Genomic DNA, 26,005 nt, shown 5'->3' with positions numbered 1-26,005 from the left:
TTCCGTTTTTCACTATTCCCTCCCTTGTGTTCCGTGATCCTGGCCTTAGTGTTGCCGGCTGTCCGCTGTCCTTGTCACATCATCTTCACGTCACCTTCCTAGTGTTCCGTAAGTTTTCCTGGCCACATGGTGTTCCGTGTTCCCTTTTCCTAGACTCATGTATCGTATATTCTCTTGTGTGTTCCTTGCTCCTTGTGTCGGCGGTCCGCCGCGTTCCCTGCTCCTCCTCCACTCTAGCCAACATCCATTCCCATCTCTGTGTTCCGTGTTCCTTGCCCCGGGCTGGGGCCGCCCTCCCTGCTCCCTGCTGGGGCGATTAGCCTCCCCAGGCCAGCATTGGAGGAGATTAATTGCTCCCCGTTTATTACCGGGGAGATTCTCCAGTCTCGGATATAGTTTCTTTCTCTTTTTTTTTTTTGCTTCAAAGTTTCGGATTCAAAATTCATACGACCTCAAATCAGGTGATTCTGACAAGCGGGGTCGTCCCGTGTCACCAGCAGGTCCTCGCTTCTAATTACAGTATTGTCGAATTTCTTTTCCGATTGCAGTATTTCCGATTAGAGATGTCTCTTTTTTTTTTCATAACGTGGGGTTCCCCCCCCCGCCCCCGCCCCCCCGATTTGATATATCGGCAGGCTTGGGGCCTTTAATTCCCCCTCCTCCTCCTCCTCCTCCTCCTCCTCCTCCTCCTCCTCCTCCTCCTCCTCCTCCTTCTCCTCCTCCTCCTCCCTCCCCCCATTTTTCTGTTTTTGTTGTTATTGTTGTTGGTTGTTTGTCCGTCGTGCAGTGTTGGATTATGTGATATGCTCTTTCCTCTCTCTCTCTCTCTCTCTCTCTCTCTCTCTCTCTCTCTCTCTCTCTCTCTCTCTCTCTCTCTCTCTCTCTCTCTCTCTCTCTCTCTCTCTCTCTATCTATCTCTATCTATCTATCTCTATCTATCTATCTCTATCTCAAAGTCCTCGCTGACGTTTCTAAATCTAAATGGAAAGTCAACGAGATTTGCACATTAATGAGGAGGACAGGGGCGAGGAGGAGGATGAGGAGGAAGAGGAGGTCCCATGAGGTGACGGACGGACGGACCTCTCAGGTGATATTGAAAAGGTGGAAATGAAGGGGTCAGGAGAGGGAGGAAGAGGGGTGAGAGGCAGGGAGAGAGGGAGGGAGGGAGAGCGAGTGTGAGTCAAAGGCAGAGATTAGAAGAGGAAATGCCTGTTTGTAGTGAGGGGGGGACGCTGACGTGGAGGAGTGTGCTGGGTGCAGCGAGGGAGATTTAAGGGTGAGTAAATGTGTGTGTGTGAGTGTGTGATTGAGAGAGAGAGAGAGAGAGAGAGAGAGAGAGAGAGAGAGAGAGAGAGAGAGAGAGAGAGAGAGAGAGAGAGAGTGCTAAGTCACACTGCATCTTAGGGGCAAGGCTTTTGGGGTCAGTGTAGACGACTTGGGTCGGGGTACAATCAATTTTTTTTTTTTTTTGGGTGGGAGGGGGTGTTCGGTAAAGGGGGTGGGGTGTCCAACATAGACCAGATGTTACGATGCTCTGCCAATTATGTTTGGTATAGTTAGTGGTGGGGTTATAGAACCATGGGAGGAGATAGTACTGAGGTGGTCTAAGAAGAGAATGTTGAAGGATGGACCTCAGAATGTTTTCCAGAATGTTATCTGTGTCTTACTGATGTGGATCGACCAGTTGTTGTCCCACCCAACAACCACCTCCACACTGGTCCCCCCATGACAGTGGGTCAAGCTTGTTTCCCCACGAGAACGTAATGATCCCCCACCACGAGATGACAGACCTTTCCTAACTGCCAATTTGGTCGTTAATCTGCCCATGCGTCGTCGGTGTCTGCCGAGGTGGTGCCGATTCTCTGCCCCCGCACAGCCAGCCTCTCTCTCTCTCTCTCTCTCTCTCTCTCTCTCTCTCTCTCTCTCTCTCTCTCTCTCTCTCTCTCTCTCTCTCTCTCTCTCTCGTACATCACAGATGTTTTTCGCCCAAGTTTCCCATTGAGCTCGACCGTGGGGGGGGGGGGAAATTTGCATGAAGCCCCTGCAAAACTAGCGAGTCTTCTGGCTGGCCAGGCAGGGCGATGACGGCCGCTCAAGGTTTAGTGTTCTCCCTGAAGGTGTATGACGGCGTGGGGGAACCTGTTTTATATAAGGTGGAGGTGGAGTGGGTGGGGAGAGAGGGGAAGGCGAGAAGAAAATGGAGGAGGGTTGTGAGGAGGGAGAGAGTTGGACAAAGAGAGGGAGGGAGGAAGGAAATGGGGAGGGAGAGAATTGGAGATAGGGAAGGAGGAAGGAAGGAAAGGGAGAGATAGATGGATAGAAAGAGTAATATAGAGGTGTGAAAGGTACGTACACACGCACACACACACACACCAGTCGTCCCCAGCGAGGCGGGAGGGCGGGTGTAGGAGTACATGCATCATCGCCATTACCCCACCCTCTCCCACACGCTTGTCAACAGAGGATACCACTGGAGCAACACGGGGAGGTGAGTGCCGGACGCTCCTTGGCTGGCCTGAGCCTGCCCCGCGACGACCACCGCCCCGCCCCGCCCCGCCCGTCCCCACCACCATCCTGGGGGATGATACTACACATCCCTTGTGATGACACTACAGCAGCAGCAGCCACCTGCTTGTAGTAGTTAACATATGAGTACGACTCTACTTACAACTGAGGGGTCCTACAGAGGACGTGGGGCTCTATAGGGCACGTGGGCCTCTATAGGGATCGTGGGCCTCTATAGGGAACATGGGCCTGTATAGGGATCGTGGGCCTGTATAGGTTACGTGGGCCTGTATAGGGTACGTGGGCCTGTATAGGGAACATGGGCCTGTATAGGGATCGTGGGCCTGTATAGGTTACGTGGGCCTGTATAGGGTACGTGGGCCTGTATAGGGTACGTGGGCCTGTATAGGGATCGTGGATTTCTATGATGATGATGCAAATTGTGGAGGATATGATGAAGATTGTGAAGATAATTACATATTATGATTATGATGATGATGATAATTGATGGTAATGATGACGTAACTTGATGGTTGATGAAGCTAATTATCATTAATGATGATGATGATGATAATGATTGTGACGATGATAATTCGGAAGATAAATTCGGATGGAGAGATAAGGCTTGATAGCAAAAGATGGTGACGCTGGCGAACAGTGAGTGGATAGTGTGATGGTGATGATGATGATAGTGAGGTGAAGAGGTCATGATAGTGAAGGGAGAGGAGGTAACGGTAAGGTCAGCGCTAATTGACCTGGTGATAACGGAGGGTCGTTAGAAACTGTAGGATGGTTGTACCACTTATCATAATCTAGAAACCTGTTACTAGTTCATTCGAAATCCTGAGACCGGAAGTGGTTTTGCGTAAAGCCTGAGACCGGAAGTGGGTTTTGCGTATATCCTGAGACCGGAAGTGGGTTTTGCGTAAATCCTGGGACCGGAAGTGGTTTTGCGTAAATTCTGAGACCGGAAGTAGTTGTTGCGAGTAATCACGAGACCGGAAGTGTTGTTGTACATAATCCTGAAACCGGAAGTAGTTGATGTGCGTAAATCCTGAAACCGGAAGTAGTTTTGTGCATGATCCGGAGACCGGAAGTAATTGCTGTGTGTAATCCTGAAACCGGAAGTAGTTTTTGTGCGTGATACTGTGACCGGAAATGGGTTTTGTGTAATCCAGAGACCGGAAGTAGTTTTCGTGCGTGATCCAGAAACCGGAAGTAGTGTTTTTGCGTAATCCTAAGAAAAAAAAGAGAAACCGCTCGTTCGCTCGTAATTGGGAGACCTGAAGCCACTTCCTGGGGTCAATGTATTTATCCTGAATATCGTGGGGGTGGGGGGTAGTAATGGCGACGTGATGACGTCAGCAGCTGATGGCCGGGGGCCCCGGGGGGAAGGGTTGGGGTGCCCCGCCAACCCAGCGCGGGAACATGACGCGGCCGACAATATCATTACTTGAAAAATTGCATTAATTTTTGACGTAAAGCCATTAGCATTAATGGACATCATGTGCTCCACGCTGTCAGCCGCCATTACTTGCCGAACTGTGCATGTGGGTGTCCGGGGTGGGGGCCCCACCCCAGGCGGCCGTCCTCGTCACTCCACCCCCGTCATGCTGACGGTGGCGCTGACCCAGGTGGTCATGCTGACGGTATCGCTGTCTCAGGTGGTCATGCTGACGGTGGCGCTGTCTCAGGTGGTCATGCTGACGGTAGCGCTGCCCCAGGCGGTCATGCCGACGGTGGTCATGCTGACGGTAGCGCTGCCCCAGGTGGTCATGCTGACGGTAGCGCTGCCCCAGGTGGTCATGCTGACGGTATCGCTGCCCCAGGTGGTCTTGCTGACGGTAGCGCTGTCCCAGGTGGTCATGCGACGGTAGCGCTGCCCCAGGTGGTCATGCCGACGGTGGCGCTGCCCCAGGCGGTCATGCTGACGGTGGCTGTACTCTAAGCATTATTCCGCCATGCTGACATTGTACACCTGGGATGTCCCTCAGCATTATCAGACAACATGCAACAGGAACTGAAAGGAATACCCAGACGGAGTGTATACCAAACACTCCCTCCGCTACGTGTGTTGTCTTAAACGACCGTAATGATCCTCTTCGTTAAGTGAGCAGTCGGCCTCCCTACGTGGCATGGGCGTCGGTGACCTCCGTGTTCCCCCCACCACAGAGCAGAGGAGGTGGGTGGTGTGGCCCCTTACGAACCACCGCTCCCTCTCTCCAGCAAACATCTTCACCATCGCTCGCATGAGGGATGGGAGGGTGGGAGAAGAGCAGAGGAGGGGCTGGTAGCCCTACGAACCCACCCCTCACCCCCAGCAGACATCACCATCGCTCACATGAGTGGAAGCGGGAGGAGGGGCTAAGCCATATCTGTGGACGCTCACAAGCCACCACCATCACCACCACAGTCATAATATCCTCCCACTACCGGCCCGTGAATACGTATAATCCCTCCTCGTTTATAAAACACTCGAGTCCAAATGTAAGGGTTCCTCTGGTGGGACGGTGTGCGTTTGTTTAGTGGCTGTGCCGGGCAGGAAGTTCGCCCCGGCAAAGCTTCGCGCGGGCGTCCTATAAACCCGAGGCGCGGCGGGGAGAGCCATCATTTGCGCTCCGCACGGCTCGTGTTATTAATGTAATTATTAAACTGTCTCGCTGACTAATGTCCGGGGATTAACTCCGCCGGATAAATTGTCCCCGACGGTGATAAAGAAAAAAAAGAAACCCGGCCGGGAGACGGCCCGGCCCACCACGGATTTCACGGCTTTAATTCAGGGGGGGAGGTGCGCGGGGGACGAGGGAGGAGTGTGGGTTGGGAGGGAGGAGGAGGAGGCGGGCCTTCAGTGATACATGGTCAGGGTCATCCGTTGTGGCCTACCAGGGTGGGCAGCACGTGAGTAAACCCACTACCCCCCCTCCACCTCTCTCTCTCTCTCTCTCTCTCTCTCTCTCTCTCTCTCTCTCTCTCTCTCTCTCTCTCTCTCTCTCTCTCTCTCTCTCTCTCTCTCTTAATTATTACTAGTGATCATGACCATCACTGTTTTTTTTTTTTCATGTGTACACGTTTGTGTAATGACCCATGTGTACAGTACGCTGAAGGTGAGCCAGGTCCTGCACGTAACACCCCCTCTGCTGCAAGACACTGTAGGCTTAATGGTATCGTCAGAATACGTAGTTTCATATCACTATGTATTCCATTCATTTATTAATCTGTAAAATCATTTCTTTACATCTTTCCTTACGTGTGTCGTCCTCAGTTCATATCCTGGCATCTTGGTACTCTTGTCTTTGCAAGTCTTGTGAGTATGACTCTGCTTATTACCTTTTCCAGCTATGCCAGTGTTTTCCAAGGCCTCCTTGTCTTTCTCCTCCTCCTCCTCCTCCTCCTCTTCCTCCCCATTCTCTCCCGCTCGTCTCGAGTCCATAATGTCCTCCACCGAGATGACATCTTTCAACTCGTCATTCACTTCCTCGCACATCTTTACCTCGCCCTCTATGCTTCCCTCACAGGCCCTTGTATTCATTACCCAGATGGCCTCCTCCAGTGTACCTTAAACGGGTTTTTTCCCTCGATTTTGGATCAATCGGGAATTCAGAAATTTGTGTAGATTTTGTCTTTTTTTTGTGTGCAGTAGTTAAGCTAGAGAGACTTCGTTGGTCCGTATGTGTTGGAGTTATTGACCGTTGGAACGCGAGGGTACGACCCTGGAGCACGAGGGTACGACCCTGGAGCACGAGGGTACGACCCAGGAGCACGAGAGTACGACCCTGGAGTTCGAGGGTACGACCCAGGAACACGAAGGTACGACCCTGGAGCACGAGGGTACGACCCTGGAACACGAGGGTACGACCCTGGAGCACGAGGGTACGACCCTGGAGCACGAGAGTACGACCATGGAGGACGACGTCTCCACCTTCAATATGATGGTTTGATTTTCGACCTGACTCGTGGCATGGTCAGGTCATCGGCCAGGCCATCGTGCGCAGGGTCCTCACCTTCGTGCTCAAGGCTCGCATGGTCGTGCTCAAGGCTCGCATGGTCCTGCTCAAGGCTCGCATGGTCGTGCTTAAGGCTCGCATGGTCGTGCTCAAGGCTCGCATGGTCGTGCTCAAGGGTCGTATCGGCGTGCGAGAGAATCGAATCGTCGTTGTGCATCTCAGACGGATTCGAACCAATTTATATATATATATATATATATATATATATATATATATATATATATATATATATATATATATATATATACCCTTGGGTATATTTATACATGGCCAGATTCTTACCATAGATAAAAGTCATATCGTAAATCCGGCAGAGGCAGTTCAGGCCGGTGGAATCTATTGGCAATCTTACCTCTCTTTTAAACCACCAGTTTACATCCTTAAAGGCTTTCTTCCCCGATGGCGGCGGACGCATAAACACTCTTCACTACCCTGGCAAGGCCGGCTTCTCCTTCCCTCCCTCACCCACCCTCCTCCTCCTCCTCCTGCAGTGCTGCCCTCTGAAGGTGACCTGTGTGACTATATACCTCTCTGTGGGTCCAGTGTGCTGACCTGTGTGACCGCACACGTCTTCACCTGGTGTTATAGGGTGTGGTAGGGCGGCGCTTCGCTTGGTGTGGTAGGGCGAGGCTTCACCTGGTGTAGTAGAGCGGGGCTTCACCTGGTTTTACAGGATGTGACAGGGTGGGTCTTCACCTAATGTGGTAGGGCGGGAGCTTCAACTGATGTGGTAGGGCGTGGGCTTCACCTGGTTTTATAGTGTGTGGCAGGGTGGGTCTTCACCTGGTGTGGGGTGGGTCTTCACCTGGTGTGGGAGGGCGAGGCTTCCCCTGGTGTGGTAGGGCGAGGCTTCACCTGGTGTGGTAGGATGGGGCTCCACCTGGTTTTATAGGGTGTGGCAGGGCGGGGGCTTCCCCTGTGCAGGACATTCCCCTCCTCCTGTATTGTTATCTCTTCCTCTTTCTTCCCTGTCGACTTTCCCCACCATCATTTTTTCTTGTCTCCCGTTCCTTGCTCTTCCTCTTCCCACCTTTATCCTCCTCCTTTTCCATTTGTCACCCTTCGTTTCCCTCTCCTTCTCGCCTTCCTGCATCGCCTTCACTTCTTACTCATCACCTCCTCCCTCTTCATCCGCTCTTTCTACCTTCTTAATGCCCCGCTTCCTCCTGCCTCCTCCTTTTTCCCTCTCCCCTTCTCCCCACACCAGACCCTCCACATCTCCCCCAGGGAGTTTTGGTGACCGGGTCGTCTCCCCCCGCGGCCCACCTCCAGCCGGCCACATAATAAACAAGACAATTAAGCCATTTGGAGGCCGGACCAGCTCATTTGCATACGTGTCGTGGAGGCGAAGAGGACGAGGTGGCCATAACCTCTCCTTCACCACCCACAAATTGCTTGTTGGTTGTCACCCTGGCGCCGGGTTACTGCCTCGCCATCCCGTGGACTAGGTCTTCCCCTGGGGTGATGGCCAGCAGGGGAAGGGCACTCCCCTGGGGAGCCACCAGTGGCAGTGATAGCAAGCAGGGGAAGGTCACTCCCCTGGGGTGCCACCAGTGACACTGATGGCCAGCTGGGAGGAGGCACTGAACGAAGGGGTACTTCCCGTGCCAATGATAGCCGCCCATGGGGAGGCACTTCTCCAAGGGGTACTCACTGTGGCACTGCTGGACAGCGGGGGAGAGGTACTTACCTGGATATATCCAAGGGGAGTGATGACTGTCCGGTAGGAGGGAGGAGGAGTTCCTCTACTTCCTCCTGTAGGAGGAAGTTGGTTCCTTTACCCTCGTAACCGGGAGGAAGTGTTTGCGCTGCCCTCACTGGTATGGACGCCTCCCCCACCAGGACAGTGTCGGCACTGTCCTCACTAGTATGAACCTCCCCATCCCCCTCCCACCAGGACAGTGTTGGCACTGCCCTCACTCGTGCAGGCACATGCCCGCCAGAGTTCCCTACACACACACACACACACACACACAGAGAGAGAGAGAGAGAGAGAGAGAGAGAGAGAGAGAGAGAGAGAGAGAGAGAGAGAGAGAGAGAGAGAGAGAGAGAGGTAGCTCACTACAGACGCACTCGTGTACTACGAGGAATCAGCAGGTCAGGTTGTGTGTGTGTGTGTGTGGAAGTGTGTGCTCACCCACTACCCGTTCTACAGCTACACGTTGCTCTGCATTAAGCAGGGGGTTCAGTTATTAATACCCGTTCTACAAAGTGAATAATTAACTGGCCATCGGCGGCATATTTTACATAATGAATGACAGCCTTGTGCAGTTCTGGCGTATGTATTATGCATAATAACAGATATGCCGGCTCCCGATATATGATATTAATCATAAAACATGGAAATGTTTAATTCGTAAGTATTGGAGATTATTAACTCATTATATATATATATATATATATATATATATATATATATATATATATATATATATATATATATATATATATATATATATATATATATATATATATATATCCCGGAAAGCAAAAATGGGTATGTTTGAAGGAATAGTAGTTCCAACAATGTTGTATGGTTGCGAGGCGTGGGCTATGGATAGAGTTGTGCGTAGGAGGATGGATGTGCTGGAAATGAGATGTTTGAGGACAATGTGTGGTGTGAGGTGGTTTGATCGAGTAAGTAACGTAAGGGTAAGAGAGATGTGTGGAAATAAAAAGAGCGTGGTTGAGAGAGCAGAAGAGGGTGTTTTGAAGTGGTTTGGGCACATGGAGAGAATGAGTGAGGAAAGATTGACCAAGAGGATATACGTGTCGGAGGTGGAGGGAACGAGGAGAAGAGGGAGACCAAATTGGAGGTGGAAAGATGGAGTGAAAAGGATTTTGTGTGATCGGGGCCTGAACATGCAGGAGGGTGAAAGGAGGGCAAGGAATAGAGTGAATTGGAGCGATGTGGTATACAGGGGTTGACGTGCTGTCAGTGGATTGAATCAAGGCATGTGAAGCGTCTGGGGTAAACCATGGAAAGCTGTGTAGGTATGTATATTTGCGTGTGTGGACGTGTGTATGTACATGTGTATGGGGGGGGTTGGGCCACTTCTTTCGTCTGTTTCCTTGCGCTACCTCGCAAACGCGGGAGACAGCGACAAAGTATAAAAAAAATAAAAAAAAAAAAAAAAAAATATATATATATATATATATATATATATATATATATATATATATATATATATATATATATATATATACTGTATATGGTCCTGGTGTCACACACACAGAGCCTCTTTTCCAGGGGCTTCTGCAATCCAAGGCTGCGCCTCGCTCATTAGCAGGGACAGATGGGCTCCTTTGAAGCGAGAAATTCTTTGACGAGACCGTGTGCTCTTGTGTCGTCAACTGACGATAGATGGCACAGCCTCGCCCAGGGTGACTTTTCACTCGCCGCGTAACCTCTGGAGGTGGAGTCAGCTCTGACACACACACACACACACACACACGAGAGGAGGAATCACCCGTTAGGGCCAAATCTGTTGGTAGTTGCTCACGTTCCCCAACCATACCAGTCTCCTCCCCAACTTAGTTATTCCCCCCGAACCCCCAAGTCACCCCCGGACTCTACCTCCTCCAACCCCTGCTACAGCCTTTCTCCCCCCCCCCCCCCCATCCCGTACACCCCACTCTGTCGTTCCCTCCCTCACTGTCCAAGAGACGGGAACATTGGCCGTTCATTCCTCGTCCCTTTCCTCATCCGTCTTTCATGTTTACTGTCCCATTCCTGTCCAACAATCATCGCCCTCCTGTTCCTTCACAATTCTGAATGAGTTGTTTCAGGAGAGAGAGAGAGGTATGGGGGAGGAATGGGAGAGGGAGGAATGGAGGTTAAATTGTGGGAGTAGGAGGTTAAGTATGGATGGGAGGGGGTAAGGGAGGCCCGAAAGCTGGATTGGAACTCACACGAACCCAGAAGACCATCTTCTGAACTTATGGAAGCAACGGAGACACTTGACCGTTGGTAATACGTCAGAACACCATCTCACGGGGAGACAATGTACATAGCACACATAACGTTGGTCGACGTAACTCATGACAGGTTACCTTCCTATCCGCCAGGTGGACGACAGCCTAGACTTCCTTAAGACTTCCCCCATGTATCCCTCCCTTCCCCCCCTTTTTTTTTTGTAGTCACTGATCTTTTAAACTCTTGCGTCTAGTCTTTTATCCTTTCCCTCCCCAGTTTTGTCCCCTGGTATGAATATTCTTCTCGTGACTGATAAACAACAACACCCTCTTGTATGATGGTTGTGGGGGAGGGGATGGATGCCTTTTGTTGCGTGGTGGAGAGGATGAGGGAGAGGTCCCCATGTTGTCCCTTGCGGGTTGTGGGGGCTTTCCCCCACCTCTCTCTCTCTCTCTCTCTCTCTCTCTCTCTCTCTCTCTCTCTCTCTCTCTCTCTCTCTCTCTCTCTCTCTCTCTCTCTCTCTCTCCCTCGTGATTTCACGGTGGAGTCGTGCACTTCCGGCGTCGGACAGGCTGATAAAGTTCCGGAAAGTGTAATTGATTAATGTTGCGGCATAACTCGATGATAGGAGGTTGGCCCACGACAATGGCAGTGGGAGGGGGGGGAGTTTTTTTTACTCTCTCTCTCTCTCTCTCTCTCTCTCTCTCTCTCTCTCTCTCTCTCTCTCTCTCTCTCTCTCTCTCTCTCTCTCTCTCTCTCTGTTGCCTGGCGTTGCCCCTCCCGCTATCTGTTGTCTGGAGGCTGGCGTTGCCTCTCCCTCCCTCCACCTGTATCGCTCCGTGCCGGCCCATGATCATTGTTGTTCTCGGGCTTAGACATGTGCAGCCCGGCCTACAACAGAACCAGACGCTGCTGTTGCTAGAAGTCCACGCCAGTCCACACGGCTCTTAAGCCAGACCTCATACCAGCCTACGCTACCACAACCATGACCAGACCTCATACCAGCTTACAGTACCACAACCGTGACTAGACCTCCTACCAGCTTATAGTACCACAACCATGACTAGACCTCCTACCAGCTTATAGTACCACAATCATACTAGACCTCCTACCAGCCCACAGTACCACAACCATGACTAGACCTACCAGCCCACAGTACCACAACCATGACTAGACCTCCTACCAGCCCACAGTACCACAACCATGACTAGACCTTTTTCCAGCCCTCAGTACCACAACCATGACTAGACCCCCTACCAGCCCACAGTACCACAACCATGACTAGACCTTCTTCCAGCTCACAGTACCACAACCATGACTAGACCTCTTACCAGCCCACAGTGCCACAACCATGACTAGACCTCCTACCAGCCCACAGTACCACAACCATGACTAGACTTCCTACCAGCCCACAGTACCACAACCATGACTAGACCTCCTACTAGCCCACAGTACCACAACCACCACCAAACTCCACTGTGGCCCACGCTCCCACGAGACAGAACCATGGCCACCCTTCTCTCTAGACCGCAACGGAAACACAATACAGGACCTCCTTTCGAGCCACGTCCCCAGCAGACAATAGGCCCAGCTTTGTGGTAGACAGGCTTCACCACGTTGTGGAGGACGTTGGTTGCTCCTACACTGCTGGTGGAGTGGTCGTTAAACGTTCATGACTGAGGGTCGAGCGTTGGCCCTTCTTAGTGCCAGGGTGCCAGTAGACGGTGATGAGGCGTCAGCATGTTCGCTGGCCTAAGATTTCGTGCAGCCTAACCAGACTCTACTTGGGACGAAGAAATGCTCTGTGATTAAGCTTCAGTTGTGGCCTCAGTTTCCCCCCCAGACATTCCAGACAGAGTGGGTAAGGTCTCCAAAGCCAAGACTTACAGTCCTCAGTGTAAGCTAGAGCATATGGCTTTCAATAAAAGGCAGATCTGAAACTCCCAGTAAAAAGCTCTAGACTCGATAGCCTCAAGTTAGAGGCAGATGTTGAAATATCAAATAAAATCTCTTAATCTACACCTCCTCACGCCAGGCAGGGTTTTACACCTCCCAACAAAAGCTAGAACCCGAATGGAAGGCAGATCTTATCAGTATCCAGTGGAAGCTGGAGTCTCCCGGTAACAGGCAGATCTTCCACTCTCGAATAAAAGCCAGAGGCAGCCGGCCCGTCCCAAAATAATAGACAATGCCCGCAATCCGCAATAAACGTTGGGGCGTAAAATCTTAACTAGAAATTATTGTCTACATGCTCCAATAACTGGCCACAGGCTTCAAAAACAAATCCCGAAGCCTTCAAGCTCCAGGAAGTTACACAGAGGCTGTAAATTCCTGAAAAATACTGGAGCCTCCAGGCCCTCTCAGATAATCCTTATTGAAAGTGTGAACCAAGTTGTGTGTGTGTGTGCGCGTGAGAGAGAGAGAGAGAGAGAGAGAGAGAGAGAGAGAGAGAGAGAGAGAGAGAGAGAGAGAGAGAGAGAGAGAGAAGGGAGAGAGAGGAGGCGCACACCTCGCCTCTCACTCGAACAAACCCTCGTAACACTGTTTCATTCCTCACTGATTTGGAGGACACAAATATTTCTACGGTTTGTAAAGATGGAGAGGAGGAGGAGGAGATAGCACCTCCTGCTGGAACGGAGGGCGAAGGAGAACCCTCCCTCCCTCCCCTTACCTCACGGGTGTACTCACCTTCCCTCCCTTTACCTCACGGGTGTACCCGCTTTCTCCTATCCCCCATCACCACCTTACAACCCTGTTCTATAGCCTTTGATAGAAAACTGTAATAGTGCCTCCAGAGATACGTCTGTGGGGTGAATGAAAGTTCTCGAACACTTGATTCAGTTTCGTTCTTTGATAAGTCAGATGTACGGTCTTGAGCCTGGGAGGATGGGTGAGAGAGGTGATGAGAGGGGAATAATCTTTTCTGAGACGTTCGTCGTTCCCTGTGTTGTCAAGAATACTGTCAGGATACAGACCATTTTGATGAAATTTGGCGTAATGCTTCTACTGACTTGGGTTACTTTGGTCAGGGAGGGAAATAGAGAGAGCGAGAGAGACAGACAGACAGACAGACATTGACAGAGAAAATCTCTTAATGTTGAGGGAGACAGATATATGAATAGATCTACAAGAGTGGTAGGATATAGATAAGAGATAGAAGTAGGAAACAGGACGAACAGAATGAAAAAGATAAAGATAGATAAGGAGAAAAAAGAGGACGTACAGAGGGAGAGAAAGAGAAGAACAAAGAAACAACAGGGAAGCAGACAGAGGGACAACAGAAACAATACCCCTCCTCAAAGCGGTGTGAGAGAAATATTCTTATCTTCTCAGGTCAGGGTGTGAGAGGGGAAAAAAATTTTTTATCTGGTGAGGGAGGTTACCGCTCTCTCTACTCCTGGCCTGCCTGGTGCTCACACTTGCTTGATGCTTCAACTTGTTATGGTCTGCCGGTAGTGGCTGGTCTGGACAGGAGGAACCAGACAGGTCGATGGTGGTGTCCGGACGGCCCTCGCACATTCTTGGCCTCCTACAGGAGGGAACGGGCTATAGATAATGCTTGGTGAGGAAGTAACTGCTGTGGCTAGCAGGGGAAGACAGCAGGGTATAGAGAGATGTGGAAGAAATTCTGCTCAGCACGGTAACACAGCAAATTATTGTTAACAGATGAAGACAACACCATTCGTGGGTGTATGTGACTACACTGTTCAACGCAGTAAACATACTTGGTATCACCACAACATCTTAACTATCCTGGATATCGCCACAATATCTTACCTATCTTGGATATCGCCACAACATCTTATTTGTTCTGGATATCACCACAACATCTTAACTATCCTGGATATCGCCACAACATCTTAACTATCATGGATATTGCCACAATATCCTAGATATCACCACAACATCTTAACTATCCTGGATATTGCCACAATATCTTAACTATCCTAGATATCACCACAACATCTTAACTGTTCCGGATATCACATCTTAACTATCTTGGATATCGCCACAATATCTTAACTACCCTGGATATCACCACAACATCTTAACTATCCTGGATATCGCCACAACATCTTAACTATCCTAGATATCACCACATCTTAACTACACTGGATATCACCACAACATCTTGATTGCCCTGAATATCACCACATTTCTCAGATACCTAAGTCTGTCAACTAAAAAGCTGAGATCCCGGTTCGGATGCCTAAAGTTCTGAGTGACTGGTCCGATTATCCAAAGGAGTGATGCGTGCTTATATGGAGTACCGCTCCCACGTTAGGGATGCTCTGGCTCTGCATGTTTTATCTCATATACTCGAGTCGAAAGCGGAGTCCGACTTATGAACTCTCCCAGTGTAGCCTTAGACTATCATCCACTAGTCCAAGGTCCCCCCACGTCCTCTGATACCCATTAGGGCCCCACGCGTCCTCTGATACCCATTAGGGCCCCACACGTCCTCTGGGCCCTACATATCCTGTCACTTCCGTCGCTTGAGCCAACTATCAGAACCTTGCATACCGTCTCCCTACTACTGACCCCCCCCCCCTGTATTTTTTCTCACAGACAAGGGACTTCTACGTCCCCCTCCTCTCTCTCTCTCTCTCTCTCTCTCTCTCTCTCTCTCTCTCTCTCTCTCTCTCTCTCTCTCTCTCTCTCTCTCTCTCTCTCTCGCTTTTCCCCCCCAAGGGACGACGTTCACGCTCTCTGCCTTTGTCATGGTCCTATACGTCACATCACGTGTGTCAGGCCCTCCTCTCCTCTCCTATGGGCCGTCTTATTTCAAACCTCGTTAACCCCGAACGTCCTCCTCTCTGTTCCGCCCAGGCCTAACACGTCTTGCTATTTCTTCCTCGACTCCTCCTCTCCTGAGCTCGTGTCATGTCGTGTCGCTTCTAATAGGGCCCTCCTCATGCTGTGGCTAAGGACCGCCTCCCCCCCAAGTCCTGTCACTTCTGACAAGACCCTCCCGGTGATCTGGCTAAGGCCCATCGCGTCCGCTCACCCCTCCACATAGACCACAGCGCCCCCCTAATGTGCCACCCCTTGGCCTCTGGGGTTTACAGACTGACAGTCAGTGGGAAGAATGCTGTTGTCAGGTTTACCGCCTCAGTTTATTCCATGATCCTCTCTACACCACTTCACACTTATCGTCTCTCCCCCGAGTTCGGAACTCGTCAGGGAAGGATGGAAATGAATCATCAGACGCTCCAGCTAAGTGGCTTCCAACAGGAGTCATTAATCTCGTATGGATATTCCCCTCTGCCGCGTCCTCCTCCTCCTCCTCCTTCTCCTAGGTTATAATCTCCCGGGTGATGTAAGATTTTATGGAGAGCCAGTCCCAGAGATGATGGCCAGGGAGGTGAGGGAGTTGAGCTAACAGTGAACGGTTTGCCTCAGAGGAGTGGCTAGCCCATAACTGAAGTGGTAGCGAGCGGCTAGCCCACACCTGAAGTAGCAGCGAGCGGCTAGCCCACACTTGAAGTAGCAGCGAGTGGCTAGCCCACACCTGAAGTAGCAGCGAGTGTCTAGCCCACACCTGAAGTAGCAGCGAGTGGCTAGCCCACACCTGAAGTAGCAGCGAGTGGCTAGCCCACACCTGAAGTAGCAGCGAGTGTCTAGCCCACACCTGAAGTAGCAGCGAGTGGCTAGCCCACACCTGAAGTAGCAGCGAGTGGCTAGCCCACACCTGAAGTAGCAGCGAGTGGATAACCTAAACTTGAACCAAGATGTGAGTGCTCATCTCCACCAACCCCCACATGAACAGATCAAAAGGACGACAAATGTTAAGATTTGATCACTTGCTTTTATCCAGCGCTCGGACCTCGCTGTGTCCAAAGGCCCAACACTTGACTGTGCAAGTCGTAAAGCTCCTCTGACAGTGACGTGTGGTCCAGTGCCGTAGACGTTTACAGAGCTCGGGATGGTCTTGCCTCTCTGGGATGGGAGATGTGTACTCCAGACTGGTCGTCTGTACTCTGGGCTTGTCGTCTGTACTCTGGGCTTGTCGTCTGTACTCTGGGCTGGTCGTCTGTACTCTGGGCTGGTCGTCTGTACTCTGGGCTTGTCGTCTGTACTCTGGGCTTGTCGTCTGTACTCTGGGCTTGTCGTCTGTACTCTGGGCTGGTCGTCTGTACTCTGGGCTGGTCGTCTGTACTCTGGGCTGGTCGTCTGTACTCTGGGCTGTCGTCTGCACTCTGGCTGTCGTCTGTACTCTGGGCTTGTGAGCTTGTTGTCTGTAATCTGAACTGGTCTTCTGTACTCTTGTATTGCTCTCTGTACTCTGTCGCGGCCTTCTGCACTGGCTTTCCTTACTGTAGAGTAGATGCACTGTATCTTGTGCTGTAACAGTTTGTACTGTTATGACTTGTGTTGGGTATTTATGCAGCAACATTCAAATGTAGTGTATCTTTATCAGTTTTTTACATAAACGATGTATTATCCGGAATGATTGATTAAATACATTTTCTGTTAATGATGGTATGCTGTATCAGTTTTTACTCGATTGTCTGTATTTTTGGGTAATTATTTACCTGAACACTTCTTTACCCAATTTTACTTTTGTTTCAGACCACATCTATCGTCTCCTTCACGAGATGATGTGAAAGATAATTCTGTCTGTTGTATATGTCGACCATTCACGGTGTGTGTGTGTGTATGTGTATGTGTGTGTGTGTGTGTGTGTGTGTGTGTGTGTGTGTTGTGTGTGTGTGTGTGTGGCGGTCATTGATGGTGTGACCCGATGCTTCGAGTGACCAGTCATGTCGGTGTGCCAGCTGGAGGGTGTTGTGTGACACGTTCATGACCCGAGGGCAACTCACAATATCAGTATATTAGCTGAGGATGTTAAACCTGCAGTATTAATGGACTGGAGATGAGCCACCGTGTTAATTAACAACACAGGATCATTATCGTACGAGGATGATGACCTGATTAACCTGTCGTGTTGTTTTTCAGAGGGAGACGCCCCGGGAGTGACCTCATGTATAAATAGATTGGCTTGGAATATTGTATTTGACCTTTTGAAAACGACGGTACGACCCTCGAGCACGACGGGACGACCTTTGAGCACGACGGGACGACTGTAGATGCGACTGCGTGGCCTACGACCCAACCCTTAAGGGGTCAGATCGAAAAGACCAGGCCATCATACCCAGGTGTCGCACCATCGTGCTCTAGGGTCGTCCCCGTCGTGTTCCAGGGGTCGTGGTCGTGGTCGTGACATCCCCACCCCCCACGACCCAACCCCAATGTACTCATACATCATGGTTCGTTTTTGCAGATGGTGGAGTGGGTCAGCGGTGGGGAGGTGGTGGGGGAGGTGCCGGAGGTGAGGGTCGTCCACGCCAACGGGTCCTTACAGTTCCTGCCCTTCCCGCCTTACGCCTACACCGCCGCCGTCCACGCCGCCACCTACTCCTGCCGCGCCTCCTCCGCCGCTGGCACCATCCTCTCCGTCCCCGTCCACGTCAGGGCTGGTGAGTAACTCCCCCCCTCCCTCACATGTCTCCTCAGGTGGCCCCAGGAACCTCACACTTCTGTCTAGGTAGTCCAGGCGTCCTCATATACTTCACCCTGGGTTCCTATGTTCACACTTGTGTTTAGAAATCCTCACACTACTCCATGGAAGACTGGAAGCCCCAAACACACTCGCCTGGACATCCAGGCACCACAGTATGTATGTATACCGTGAGGTTCTCAGCCGTCCTGTGATCCGTAACCTAGCGTGTTGGGCTGCGTCCCGTTTTCTATGGAAATTGTCCATAACCTGAGCTTCGTAGTTGATTAATTTTGTCCTTTTTTTTCTGAATCTAGCGACGTCCAACTTCGGATCTTACGCTGACACTTGGTATCAAGTGGTGGCATAAGACTGAGATTAGCAGTGTGGTAAGTAACGACAGAACAACAGTGTGGTTAAGTAGCGACATAATATCTTACTAAATTAGACGTCTCTCTAAGAGTGTAGTACACAGGAATAGGACTGTGGCTTCGTGGTGTTTATCGTCTCCCAGTATCATTCCATGACCTGCTACCATAGATCCTGTGCTGTGCGAGGTTCACGGTGCGTTTATATGCGTCTGACGGAGTCTCACATCGATCTGCCAAATGCCACTGTTGGCAAGGAGGAGACAGAGAGAGAGAGAGAGAGAGAGAGAGAGAGAGAGAGAGAGAGAGAGAGAGAGAGAGAGAGAGAGAGAGAGTAGGAGGACTGAGCTAGCGGTAAACGAACAACACATGTGTACCAACGATTAAGCCTCAGCTTTTTTCATTCGGCTGAGGAAGAGCTCTTGGTTCGTCCGTCCGCCTCGATCTGTGCGAGTTGCACGTGTCTCTGTGTTCCCCCGGCGGTGCTGTGGTCGAGATGCGTGCATAGTAGAGCCCAGGGGTGGGTCACCGTGACGCAAATGTGCTCTATAGAGCTCTAGGTAAGCCACCATGGCACAGGTGTGTTCTGTAAACCTCTGGTTCGGCCACCGTGGCACAGGTGTGTACCATGGAGGTCTCATGTAATGTTCCCATGTATGAATATGTCCCCCTGGACCTGCAGGGTGGTGTGCCTGGCTCTCCCAGCTCCTCTGCTCGTCTTGTTTATTTGCTGCACTTAGAGTAATGGCTGTGTAAACAGCGATACTGTAAGTACCAGCGACCTCCTCCCTGGTGACCCGCAGTTGGCAGGACCCGTGAGGGATGTGGCAACAGTGTGTGTGTGTGTGGGGGGGGGGGGGGGGGGAAGACTATGACTACCGTACGCCGCACGCGTTTACCAGGCAGTTACCAGCCTTGTGGTGCAGTCCCGTGCGAGGACTGTCGCTACCACTCACGTGCAGTCGGGCCTCTCCCTCCTCTTTCACCGCCAGTCAGCCCTATGTACCACAGTCAGCGAGAGAGGAGACTGTGCCCCTTTCAAACGTAAACCATCGTCTGAAATAAGTAGTATGCCTGGTGGGGTGGGGGTAGTAAGGCCTGCCTTGCCGATGCTCTTCGTCCGTCGGTGGGCTTAAGCACTTACAATGTCGGAGGCTTCAACACAAACTCCGATTCAGGAGAAATGTTTGGAGATGTGGACACCAATGCAGAAGGCTTGTGTCCGGAGATGTGATTTGGTGGAGCGTTTACCGTCGCCGCTGGTCAGGTACCCCCGCGCCGTTTCTGAGTCCCGCGTTGAGCTGGATTTGGTGTCCGCTGTCAGGTATTACGGCCCCGGCTGGGGAACCGACTTGGGGCGGAAGATGTAACAACGTGTTGTTAGAAGCGGCTGCCGCAGCACCACGGGGGTCCCCCTTCACTGCCAGCGAGCTTCTGGCGGGACGTGGCTGCGAGGGGGGTCCCCTTTTCACCGCCAGTCAGCTAGGGATGGGACATGGCTTCACGTGAGAGCCCTTTCACTGCCAGCCAGTCCTCTGGTGGGACGTGGCTGTGAGCGGGGCCCCTTTTACGGCCAGTCAGCCACTAGTGGCACCTGGCTGTGAGTGCCGGTCACTACCAGTGACTCCCTGGTGACACATCACCGTGAGAGTGTATTGACCAGCGGCGAACCCCTGACCTAGTGATGCACCTCCGCCGCTGGGGGCTCTTCGCCGCCCCTAGTGACCAGGTAAAGTGAGGGTGAGGCTACTTTCCCGTCAGGTTCCGTCCGACATTGCCACAAGGGATTGCTGGCAAACCCGTCCATCACGCGGAGGGTGTCAAGGACGGCGAATGTTCCGTCAGTTGGACGATAGTTTCACGGACTGTTCACTGGCAGAATGTGGAAGGAGACGGGTGGACAGACGAGTCACTCCAGCCGTCTCCCCCGTCAGGTCCAGCTGCTCTGAAAATAGAAGAAAGATGATCGTGTGGGGGGTGGGGTTAGGGGAGGGAGGAGGAGGGGTAGTGAGGTGACAACGCCTGAGCAGAGACCAGACCAGTAAGACCCCGCCAGAACCACCTCCCTTCCTCACCTCTCCCGTCTCCCACAAGCGGCTCTCACCGTGTGGCCGGGCACCACCCTCTTCCTCTCTCTCTCCCGTCTGTCCCCAGCGGCTCTCACCGTGTGTTATTAGCAGTGGAACCCGACCCGACTCAACACTCAGGACCTAACCCGTAAAGGAGAACGGTCTCACCATCTACAGGAGTTAAGGGAGGTGCTGGGGGTACAGCCTATTGTATCAAGGGGAGGTAAAGGGACAGGTCAGATGAGGTCGGTTGATCCTCGACGGGTCAGTATTCCGACACCCGTCACTTGTTAAGTAGAAACTCGTATCGTAGCGGAGGGGGAGCTCCTGTCCCTGACAAGGAGGAGGAGGAGGGAGGAGGACGTGTGTGTGTGTGTGTGTGTGTGTGTGTGTGTGTGTGTGTGTGTCCCCTTCCTCCCCTCCCTTTGTCGTCTTGGGGCAACACACGTCAGCGATTCATCATCCTCGTCGCAACAGGGTACTGAGCGTAGCGTCCCTCCCCCTCCTCCTCCTCCTTTGCCGCCACACACACACACACACACACACACACACACACACACACACACACACACACACACACACACACACACACACACACACACACACCTGTAATTATAGTGTCATTTAAATTGCCTTCCTAGAATTGCTCTTCATGTTTTTTTAATGGACGTAACGAGGCTGAGATGTCGAAATCATTTGCGAATTCTGTATTCTGACTCCCCTAGCCAGGGACACAGGGGCGTTCCTGACGTTCCCTCCCCAAGTGAGGATGGCCCTTAAGTGTCGTCGGTGCCGTCGTGACGCGTAGCGCTGTCATGCCCCGGTTTATAGCCCTGGCTCTCCAGTCATCAGTTATTAAAGTCGGGATCAGTGGTGTACTGTGCTGCCGTGTTGGCCCCCGCGGTCATAAGTGGAGGAACATAGTGTGAAGCGACGCTCGTTAGTCGTGACTGTCGGAAGTCGTGAGTGTCTCGTGTCTATTTTTGTTCTTTATCTTCACGAGGAGGAGGAGGAGGAGGAGGACCACCTCCCTCAGTGATTACCTTGTGTGTGTGTTGTATATGTGTGTGTTGGTGTGTGTGTGGGTGTGTGTGTGTGTATATGTGTGTGTTGGTGTGTGTGTGGGTGTGTGTGTGGCGCAGGTCAGATCTCCCCAGCAGGGGAGGGGAGGGCTTACGGCCCCGAGGTTATCTAGGGCCGTGGGGAGGCAAGGTGAGTGGTGATCGGGCTGTCGGGGAGCCAGGTGAGGGGAGGTAGCGGCAGGGCTGTGGTGGAGCCGGAGAGGAGGAGGAGGAGGAGGAGATGGGGGGAACTGGGATCAGGTAGGATGGGTGAGGAGGAAGAAGGGGTAGTGGGGAAGGAGGGTGTGGCCAGCTCTCGTGCAGAGGAGCAGTTCAACTCTGGCCATTCCTTCTGTTGTTGAACTTTTTACTGAGGGAAAAAAAAAAAGAGAAGAAAATGTGATGTTGACACACTTGCCGATCATCGGGGTCCTCAGGAGGTGTCGAAATGACCGTCTGCCACACCAGGCGGGACCTGCACCCACCACACCGTGTGTACACCAGGCGGGACCTGCACCTACCACACCGTGTGTACACCAGGCGAGGCCTGCATCTACCACACCATGTGTACACCAGGCGTGACCTGCACCCACCACACCGTGTGTACACCAGGCGGGACCTGCACCTACCACACCGTGTGTACACCAGGCGAGGCCTGCACCCACCACACCATGTGTACACCAGGCGAGACCTGCGTCTACCACACCATGTGTACACCAGGCGAGGCCTGCGTCTACCACACCATGTGTACACCAGGCGAGACCTGCGTCTACCACACCATGTGTACACCAGGCGAGACCTGCACCCATCACACCGTGTGTACACCAGGCGGGACGTGCACCTACCACACCATGTGTACACCAGGCGGGACCTGCACCCACCACACCGTGTGTACACCAGGCGAGACCTGCGTCTACCACACCATGTGTACACCAGGCGGGACCTGCGTCCCATCCACACCGTGTGTACACCAGGCGAGGCCTGCACCCACCACACCATGTGTACACCAGGCGAGACCTGCGTCAACCACACCATTTGTACACCAGGCGAGGCCTGCGTCTACCACACCATGTGTACACCAGGCGAGACCTGCGTCTACCACACCATATGTACACCAGGCGAGACCTGCGTCTACCACACCATGTGTACACCAGGCGAGACCTGCGTCTACCACACCATATGTACACCAGGCGAGGCCTGCACCCACCACACCATGTGTACACCAGGCGAGACCTGCGTCTACCACACCATGTGTACACCAGGCGAGGCCTGCGTCTACCACACCATGTGTACACCAGGCGAGACCTGCGTCTACCACACCATGTGTACACCAGGCGAGACCTTCGTCTACCACATCATGTGTACACCAGGCGAGGCCTGCGTCTACCACACCATGTGTACACCAGGCGAGACCTGCGTCTACCACACCATGTGTACACCAGGCGAGACCTGCGTCTACCACACCATGTGTACACCAGGCGAGACCTGCGTCTACCACACCATATGTACACCAGGCGAGGCCTGCACCCACCACACCATGTGTACACCAGGCGAGACCTGCGTCTACCACACCATGTGTATACCACACCATGTGTACACCAGGCGAGACCTGTGTCTACCACACCATGTGTACACCAGGCGAGTCCTGCGTCTACTACATCATGTGTACACCAGCGAGACCTTCGTCTACCACACCACGTGTACACACACTAGGCGAACAAGACGACCACCAGGCGTGCTGTTCTCACACTCTACCTGATGTGTTCTTATAGCAGGCGACTTTTACACATACTAGGTGACTTGTACACATACTAGGTGACTGGTATACATACAACAGGTGACATGTATACATACAACAGGTGACATGTGTAGACATGTCGGCAGATGTTCTAATGATTAGGGGAGGAAATGGAACATATTTACAATTTCTCTTCCAATCACTCTCCACCAATCTGTGTCCAATCCCTCGAAAGAAATATTCTAATCCAGCACTCGACCATCACAAAACCTTCCAATTTTAAGCCGAGTCTGTTTCTGGAAGATTAGCCAATCAAATTCCATCTTCAGGATCACATCCACTCAGAGTTATGCCACACTAGTCTCCTTACAAAGTTCCAATCGTCCAGGGCCTGAAGGTAACCAATCACCAATCCAGGGTCTAAGAGCTCACCAAAGTCTGTCTTATCACGTTAAATATTCTTGCCCTCAATACCCCAATCTGAAGTCTAGATTTCCCTCCAATCAAGATCGAATCTTACTGTAAATCCTCATCTGATTAGCCTCCGAATCATCCTCGAAGATCCTCCCAAAATGACCCCTGGATCGTGTTGCCTGACACACGCACTTCATCACACCTTTCACTTGGTGGTCAGAATCTCTCCCAATCCCCCCCTCCCACCGCTTGTGGAACCCTTCACCAAAACGCTACCCCCAATCCTTGCCGACAGACACGTCCCTCCCCCCCCACCCCTCTAGATTAGGATGCAGTCCATCTCCCAAGACCCTCCTAATCAAAGTCCAATCAGCTTACCCGTCCCAGGCCAGTCATTCACTTAGCATTTAGATTCCCGCTGGCCAATCCTCCCCTCGAGGACAGGATCCAACCCCACCCAACCCCACCACACACCACCCAACCCCACCACACCCCACACTCACCAGTCGCGGGCCCCCCCTTCCCCCCCTCCTCCTCCCTCCTCCTCCTCAGCATTTTACAGTCGGTCATTTTGTCCCTCGCGGTAATGCGCCCGTGGACTGGAAATTATAATCAGCGGGAGACACGGGGAGAGGGGATGAGGGAAGGAGGTGGCTTGGACGGCCGTAGAGGGGAAATGGGGTTGAGATATACCCTGACGGATGTAGAGGGGAAATGGGGTTGAGATGTACCCTGACGGATGTAGAGGGGAATGGGGTTCAGATATACCCTGACGGATGTAGAGGGGAAATGGGTTCGAGTTATTCCCGCTTGTATCCCCTTTCCATCCTCTTCACAAGCTAGGATTTACGGGGGATTACAGCGGCAGCATCTCACGCCTCTGATTATAACCAAAGTCGGGGGATTAGTAATCGCCGTCGGGCAGGGACGCGCGTCCGGGTTGTAAGCTGGAGGTGGGTGGTTGTGGTGGTGGTGGTGGGGGATTGGGGGAGGTTAGTATGTGTTCCTGGGTAATTAGTGGCCATTTGTGGTGTGTGTGTGTGTGTGTGTGTGTGTGGTGTGGGGGGAGGGGAGTGAATCCCCTCCGTGCAGGGGAGGTGGTTCGTTTTCCAGGCCTCATGACACCAGAGGTGAGGAATACTGGAAGGCGTCCAGGTCCTCGGATTATGAGCCGTGTGGAGGTTTCCTCTGGTGGTGTGTGTGTCTGTGTCGTCTCTCACGTTGCTTTGTGTGTTTCAGTGGTCGTAACACGTCGTGTGTTTCAGTGGTCGTAACGCCTCTGTCATTTACTCCACTGTGATTGAAGAAATAGAAAAGAGGATCTGTACACTCGAGTTAAGACGACATTCGACTTGACTTACGCAAGTCAAATGCTGGCTTTTCCATTTTATGGTCTCTTGTTTGCTGTAAGACACACCTGTGGTCATGACATCGCTCTCTGTAACATCTGTTGTCATGGCATCAGTGTCTATAACATCTGTGCCCCTCATGTTAGTGTGTGTAACATCTGTGCTCGTGGTAACAGTTCTGCATCATCTTCAGATATCAAAGGACCACTGTGGGTGTAGCTGGTCGTGATGGCAACCGCAGGGCTACGGTAAGGCTCTTGCATGGCCAGACCATACACCCTCCCCGTTCATAATGGTACGCGCCTCCCCACCTGGTCACCTGGCATTATGGTGCCTCTCCTCCTGGTCACCAGGCGTTACGGTGTCTCCCCACCACCTGGTCACCAGGCGTTGCGGTGCCTCGCCACCTGGTCACCAGGCGTTACGGTACCTCCCCACCTGTTCACAAAGCATTATGGTGCCTCCCCACCTGGTCACCAGGCGTTGCGGTGCCTCGCCACCTGGTCACCAGGCTTTACGGTACCTCCCCACTTGGTCAGCAAGCAATACCTATCTCCCCGATGGGTCACCAGGCCCGGTACGTACGTACCTCCCTCCTTCCCTCCCCAAGTGGCCACAGTATCACGGGTGGACGGACTTACAAGGAAGAGGGACGACCCAACCCCGCGGCCGGCGCTGGTCCTCATGTACGAGAGGAACCATAAAGCAAAATTCTCGGGTCATTTGGGCGAGTCCCGCCATGCCTGATGTCCCTCCAAGCACCGCATGCAAGGCTTTATCGTCTCGGGCTGCGGCGCTCAGGGAGGGAGTGTGGGACTTATCAGACGCGACATTATCTCTCTGATGACGTTAGCGGAGCCCTGAGTGACACCCTCATCCGCACACCTCTCTCTGGCGGGGGCTTAATGCTCCACCGCGCGTCCTTCCCCTCGCATGTCCCGCCTTCCTCAGTGTAGTAGGTTAGGGGATGCAGGATACTGGGGCTCTCCTCCAGCAGATGTCCGACCTCGCCAGGTCCTCCTCGCATGATCGCAGGTGCTCCTGACGTCCAGTGTCGGTAGTACACACACACACACACAC

General features: G+C 52.3%; 1 protein-coding gene across 12 annotated transcripts in view; it reads left to right on the top strand.

Moving 5' to 3' along the window:
- Nucleotides 1-26,005, top strand: part of LOC139765935 (cell adhesion molecule Dscam1-like) — a 301,572-nt gene that overhangs the window by 146,910 nt on the left and 128,657 nt on the right. For all 12 annotated transcript variants that reach the window (XR_011716761.1, XR_011716762.1, XR_011716760.1 and 9 more), the window contains exon 4: nt 17,711-17,906. Coding sequence is in view for 9 of the 12 variants with exons in the window: in XM_071693916.1 (XP_071550017.1) it covers nt 17,711-17,906 (196 nt within the window). In the remaining 3 variants the exon portion in view is untranslated. The remainder of the gene's footprint in view (nt 1-17,710; nt 17,907-26,005) is intronic.

Source organism: Panulirus ornatus, chromosome 56 (assembly GCF_036320965.1).
Source record: "Panulirus ornatus isolate Po-2019 chromosome 56, ASM3632096v1, whole genome shotgun sequence".
NCBI lineage: Eukaryota > Metazoa > Arthropoda > Malacostraca > Decapoda > Palinuridae > Panulirus > Panulirus ornatus.
This window is presented reverse-complemented; position numbering and strand designations above follow the sequence as displayed.